This window comes from Lipophrys pholis (assembly GCF_963383615.2).
Source record: "Lipophrys pholis genome assembly, chromosome: 5".
NCBI lineage: Eukaryota > Metazoa > Chordata > Actinopteri > Blenniiformes > Blenniidae > Lipophrys > Lipophrys pholis.
In genome coordinates this window covers 2084410-2091100 of record NC_137628.1, presented here as the reverse complement: position 1 = coordinate 2091100, position 6691 = coordinate 2084410, and the positions used below count along the sequence as shown (strand labels likewise).

Genomic DNA, 6691 nt, shown 5'->3' with positions numbered 1-6691 from the left:
CAGTATTTATTGTAAAGGAACTGTGAAAGATACCTTGTAGAGATTCAAGCAGGAGCAAAATATTTTCTTCATTATAACTTCAAGATTTAGTGGAAACTTTTGGGACACAATGAGAACAAAATCAAAACCTTTGAGAGATGGTTTCACTGAATAGTCTAAAAGTATAAATACTTCTAACAAGCTGCTGCCTGAAAGTACAACAATGTTTCACATGTCAACATCTAATGCACTGCGTGTTGCGTTTACATTGCAGCAGAGGACACACTGACAACGGTGTAGTTAGTATGCCGGGCCACGGGAGGGCGCTGTTGCTTTGTTTGTAATGAAACTACACAGACGTGTGCAGAGAACTAAACGCTATAAACATGAACAAAATCGGGAGAATCCGACATTCGTAAGGACTGATAACGAATCGAACGCTATCAGGGGAGAGTCTCAACTTTTAAACTACCGATACGGACATTAAAACTAGAATACGAGTCAAATCACTATGGGGGCCGCCATGTTTATGACTAGTCCATGAGCAGAAGGAACTATTTACCTCTGGGGGAGATATGCATGCACAGTAACAAGGCTCCATAGCCTCCATCAGTTTCTGCCGGGGTGAATTACACAAATGAAAGAAAAGTTCCACCTTGGGAGCCGGTATAAAACATGTTGTGTAAACGGACCCCCCAAAAGTGAAGAAAGTTTTGCGGATACACTCGTTTTCGTTGTCGTTTGAACTGAGCAATAGGTTATAGATTTGGCCTCCACAAGGAATCAAACCAAAACGTACGACTCTACTCGGTATGAGATGAACACAGATTCACTCTCAAAGTATGCGAACGCACTGGTTCCCTTAGTGACGTCCAGTCTAATGCTGAAATCACTTTAATCACTTTATTTAATTATCATGATTTAGCAGAAGGGTGAATATGTGGCCCAAAGTCAGAGTATCCCCAACACCTCCAGTGGTGGCGCTAGAGGGATGGCCAGGACTGATTGTTGCACTAAAGGATACTCGATTACAGTAAATGAATGATACAGAGTTAATGTTTGTTATTAAAGGGTTTTGCGAGTGAGTTTCAAACTAATGACAATCAATCATCACAAACACATGCAGATGAGCGCCACTGATGAAAGGCTGTAAACAAACGTTAGCCTGAAGCTACGTAGCATACAGTAATAGGATAATGTTTGGTAGGTCAAAGGTCGTACGTGTATTTAGGATGAGGAGGTGCCTTGTGAAGTGTATACGCTCAAGTTTTGGGATTTTTTTCAGTGATAATTTCAAACAGGTTCTCAGAGAGAATAAATCTGAAAATGTTCACTTAGTTTCTTCATCGTTACGGATAAAAACAGAAACATTACCATCATAACACATCTTTTCCTTAACCTGCGTGGACGAACCATGCCGACCAACCACACAATGGAGGATCACAGGGTTGTGTTGAAGCTATCGAGTTATGCGTCTCACCCTGCCGTATCAGTGTTTCATCATCAGCTTCATGTCTTTCCTCTGTGTTTTTTAGTGATTTTCTGTATTCCTGTGGTGGCGTTAGAGCGCCTCTACAGGCCTGCTGGGGTAAACACTTCAGTGTTGTTGATGGTTTTATAAAGAGAGACATTTCTCGATGCGGTTTCGTCTGTATGGAAAACCTTTTTGTTGTGTGGGGGGGGGGGGGGTGTCTAATTCCACTCAGATCATACTACGGCTCAAAATAAACAGTAATGAATACTCAGGGAGTATCTCAGTTTGTTTGTTATTGTGAAGATCTAAATTATAACCAAGCTACGCTACATGATTCGGTTTAGTGTGGGCGTGTTTGCATGTTTGTGTCTGCTGCATGCCAAGAGGAGAGAAGGATGCATGTTGGCTATGAAAGTTCTGAAAACACTTGTATCAAAGGCCATGTTTACAGACAACATATTAAGTGACAATGATGCAGTTAATGTGCCGGGCCACTACTGGGCGCTGTTGTTTGTTTTTGTAATGAAACCACATACACATGCAGCAGAGAACAATCCTCTCTAAACATTAACAAAGGACACAGACATTCTAGTGGACAGATGACCAAGTTGGATTGTTATTACAGTGACTGTCAAAATAAAACTACCAAGTCCAGGAGAATATGGACTGGGAGTCATGACACTCTGGAGGAAACGTTGTTCTGATTGTCTCTACTGAGCATGTGCACAAATACTAGTTACTGTCATTGTGGTGACCAGGAGCTGAGTTTCCACCATCAATAAGGAGACTGAGTCTGAGTTTTCAGAAAGTTTCAATTTCGACCATCTGCACCGAGTTTAAGCACTTTCAAAAAGTTCCACCTTGGGAGCTGTTTCCACAAAGTTGTGTTTTCAGTGACTGAACACCGTTGTCACGTAAACGGACAGACAAAACAAAACAAAACTTTTGTGTTTTCACCTGAAATCGTTGCCATATAAAGGGGCCCTATGTACAAGGTTTCAGAAAGTAGTTCTCTTTATTGGTATCCAGAGCCTTGGAAAAGCTTTGGCCACCCCTTGTTTAAAAACGCAGCTCCACCACTGTCCCTCTGACTAACATAAGCTGTATTGTGTGAGGAAGTGTGGAGAATCAGGTTTTAGTTGTTTCTCGGTGTTAAAGTCGCTTGTCAGATGAAGGAGCGGAGCCGCATGAGACTCAAGTATGCGCAGTGTTTGCTTTGCTCTCCGGTTGGAACTCGGTGTAGTAACAGACGGACGGTGAGAGGACGCCATTGGCGCGGCGGATCACTGACTTCTGACGCTCGAGCCTCGGGGAGTCGGCTCGAGATCTCTTCTCTTTGATAAGGTCCTGGCACTGACCTAAACCACGTAAACTTTATTCAACACCAAAACGCAAGAGTATGCAGTTTACGCACGGCGGGGGGAAACGCGCGGAGTCATTTAAAGCAGATTCCTGCCATTCGGTTTCATTCTGACCCAGTTAATTCTCCTTCATTTGGCCAGTTAACGCGAAGCGGAGACGCGGTGTTTGTATGTATCTGCTGGGACCAGGCCGGCGGTGTCTTTACTTTGAAGTGCGCCGTTAAACCTTTCGCCGGGTTGGTGAAGAAACAGCCCGGAGGATTTCTACCGCCTGCAAACACTTCTAGAAACAACGTGGAGAGGAAATAAAAGGCTCCTCAGTTCATTAAACTGTCCGATGTGACCGGCAGGACAGCAGGGACGCGCAGCCTGTTGTCGGGGCTCTTTACGCACACGTTGGGTCATGCTCGGAGCCGGGAGCCGGTGCCCGGTACACGGAGCCCGGTATACGGATGGTGAGGCTCAGGAAGCTGCTATACAGCCCTCCTCTCATGGCCGCTTTGATCTGCTGCTGCTCCGCTTTGAAGTTGAGAAATGCGGGCTGTGTTTCTTGTTTGTGGGCGAGAAACACGGTGAGATAGATAAGAAGCTTATGTGTGTGTGTGTGTTTGTGCGCGCGCGCGCGCGAATGCGAACGTATGAATGTGTAACCCAGATTAAAAAAAACGAGTGTTTGCGGGGTGGTGCGTCTTCTGGCTTGGAAAAAAGTGGGATGTGACACTCCCCCCCCACCCCGAACACACACACACACACACACACACACACACACACACACACACACACACACACACACACACACACACACACACACACACACACACACACACACCCACCCGTCCCTCCTCCAGAGTTGACACCCCCGGTGATCTACTTAGGCACTGAGCCTGCCTCCTCTGAGGTCAGTGCTTGAATGGGACAGGACGGACTGCGTTCACTCCTCCACATGTGGCGCGGCTGCGTTTTGTGTTGGATTACTCTTCGGAGAGTTTTGGATCGTAAACACCTCGAATGAAAATGGAGTAATTTTCGCAACTTTTTTTTTTTTTTGAAAATTCTTTTTACGCGTTTTGCTCTTGTTTGGATCACTGCGATGGTACGTTGCTTTACGCACGTTTATTCAGCCTCCACCGGTTTGATCGGAGGATATCTTGCATGCGGTGCAGGTGAGACTGTGAGGATTGTTAGTTGAGCCTTTCTGAAAGAATCCCTCTTGATTCTTGGAGGTTTGGAGCCGCGGATCGTGCGCGCCGTCACCCCTATTTTTGGCGCTGATGCTCCGCTAGGAATCTCTCGGGCTCCGGGTGATGTTTTACTCCAAAAATGCCAAGTCTGGCTCCGTGTTGACAGTTCAGACACGTTTTTCCGGGGCTGTGGCTTGAATAATGCGCCGTAATAACCGTCCAGGGCAGATATTAAGGCGATTGATCGCTTACATTTACGCATGAGCGGAGCGCGTCTCCCCCGGGGGTTTTTACATTAACGTTTAAGGTCATTGTGGTGCGCATCACACGCAGCTGCTTTCTGCGTTTCTGGGTTTGTCTGTGTGAGAGAGGGAGAGGGAGAGGGAGATGCAGACAGCGAAGGGTACCGCCGTCCGAAGCAGATTGGGGAATTAATTGGAGTTGAAGCCTGTGACATGGACTCGTTAGGAAAACACGTGTAAGCCACAGTTGTGAGAATCCGGTTTGGTGAAGAGTGTGGTTGTACCGCGGTGATTATTCTTGTAAAAACAGTTTTTGATGTGGCAGATCAATGCACGTTGAGAATGTAGGCTGCAGTTGATCTCTCATTTAGATTATAAATAGATAAATGAAACGGAATGAGCCTTTCATACTTCCTTTCTGTGTGAACCCGGCGAGGCGGTTTGAAAGCGACTGTTTACTTGATGTCTTTCTTTGAAGTTGAGCAGGATCTGGCTTTGATTAGATCAATACTTTGTGTTACAGAGTGAAGAGGAGCTGAGAAGCTCCCCCGCTGCTTTGAGAGAGTGAGTGAGGAGGATTAGGCTGGAGCTCGGCGGAGGCACGACGCCACTCTCAGCCGGAGCTGGAGCCATGAGCAGGGCGCTGGCGGAGCACAGCAGCGGCGGCAGCTTCCGAGAAGATGCTCCCCGTCCCCCGGTACCGGGGGAGGAGGGAGAGGCGTCATGCTACAACCCCGGCAGAGCAGCCAAAATGAGAGCCCAGAGCAAGGCGAAGGACGCGGGCGCGCCGCCACCGGGCGCGACGACGCGCAGGGACGAGGACGGACTCGGGGAGCCGGAGGGCAGCGCGTCGCCCGACTCGCCTCTGGTCCGCTGGACCAAGTCGCTGCACTTCCTGCTGGGCGACCAGGACGGAGCCCACCTCTTCAAGACCTTCCTGGAGCGGGAGAACTGCGTGGACACTCTGGACTTCTGGTTCGCCTGCAGCGGGTTCCGGCAGATGGACCTGAAGGATTCCAAAACGCTGCGAGTTGCCAAAGTTATCTTCAAGCGGTACATCGAGAACAACAGCATCGTGGCAAAGCAGCTGAAACCGGCCACCAAGACCTTCATATGGGATAGTATTAAGAAGCAACAGATCGACTCTGCCATGTTCGACCAGGCGCAGACGGAGATCCAGTCGCACATGGAGGAGAACGCGTACCAGATGTTCCTGACCTCTGACATATACCTCGAGTTCGTGCGCACCGGCTGCGAGAACGCAGCATACATGAACCACGGCGCGCTGGGCAGCAGCCTGAAGCTGATGTGCGGATACCTTCCTCCTCTCATCGAGGAGGAGGAGTGGAGTTGTAACGACCTGAAGGCGAAAGCGTTGGGCTCTGTGGTCGGACTGTCTGCTAAGAACCTGAGGGCGACTGCAACCATCCGGACAGCAGCTGAAGTGCTGGAGAACAGCTGCAGGTGAGCGTCTCTCAGTCATCATGTTGGTTTACTGATCCCTGCTCACAAGAGTCATCTCTGTCACTTATGGAGCTAAGCAGGATTGAATATTAGGCAATTATTTCAGAGAGAGGGGGAGAAAGCTGCTTGATCAAAGGGTCTCGGAGGAACATGCCTGTATACTTGTGCCCTCCTGCCTTGCAGTTAGTCAAGGGGTTGGAGGAGCGGGGTGGCTACAAAACATCAATGCATCTGAGCCTTCCTTTTAAGTAAATGGTGTCTTGCAGGCAGCCCTCTGCTGGCTTGCTCAAGTTTCCTGTGCTTTGAAACCCTTCCTCCGGTTCAGGAATGAATTCAGACGCAGAGCCTCACGACTCTTACAGCTACACAATACAATGTGATGCGCTGTTTTCCCCCGCTGCTCACTAAACCACACATAGGTTCTGCATACTGTCAGAGAATCTCCTTAATCTGGAGAAATGCTAATACGCAGCCGAGTTGAAAGAAGTTGTGCAGTCAGTCTTATGCCAAGCGGAGATATTGTTCTCTTGGTCAGAGATGAAAGCAGAACTGTTTGTGGAAAGCATTTGGGCTTTTTATCTTAAGAGCTCGTCCCACACATTGTCCAACAGCTGAAATCTTTTCAAGCCAGGAACATTTTCAAAAACTGGATTTTATGCATGAGCCTGCATCAAAGGCTGCTTAAAACTTCCCTTTTTTTTTTTTTTTTTTTTTACTCAAACTACTTTGTCCTCACATCTGGATGCAATTATTACTGGGAGGCTTGACAATGTCTTGAGAGCGCTTTGCTTGGTAGGAAAAGTGTAATTTATAGATAATCTTTACTTTTCCCATCAAGTTATTCAAACTACTAAAAAGGGCACAGACATTTCTTCATGACAATGTTAAAAACTGATTGATAAGAGTCTCATCAGTCCCCAGGAGGGTTTTATCCTTCATGTGAGCAGATGTCAGATAACATCAGAGTACAGTTGGAAGTGGCCATGTTGA

At 47.5% G+C, this 6691-nt stretch overlaps 1 protein-coding gene across 1 annotated transcript in view; it reads left to right on the top strand.

The window, feature by feature from the left end:
- Window positions 1-3745: 3745 nt before the first annotated feature.
- Window positions 3746-6691, top strand: part of LOC308109762 (axin-2-like) — a 13554-nt gene continuing 10608 nt past the window's right edge. The window contains exons 1-2 of the mRNA XM_080463562.1: window positions 3746-3907; window positions 4761-5701. Coding sequence (XP_080319688.1) covers window positions 4869-5701 — 833 coding nt within the window. The 5' untranslated portion in view covers window positions 3746-3907; window positions 4761-4868. The remainder of the gene's footprint in view (window positions 3908-4760; window positions 5702-6691) is intronic.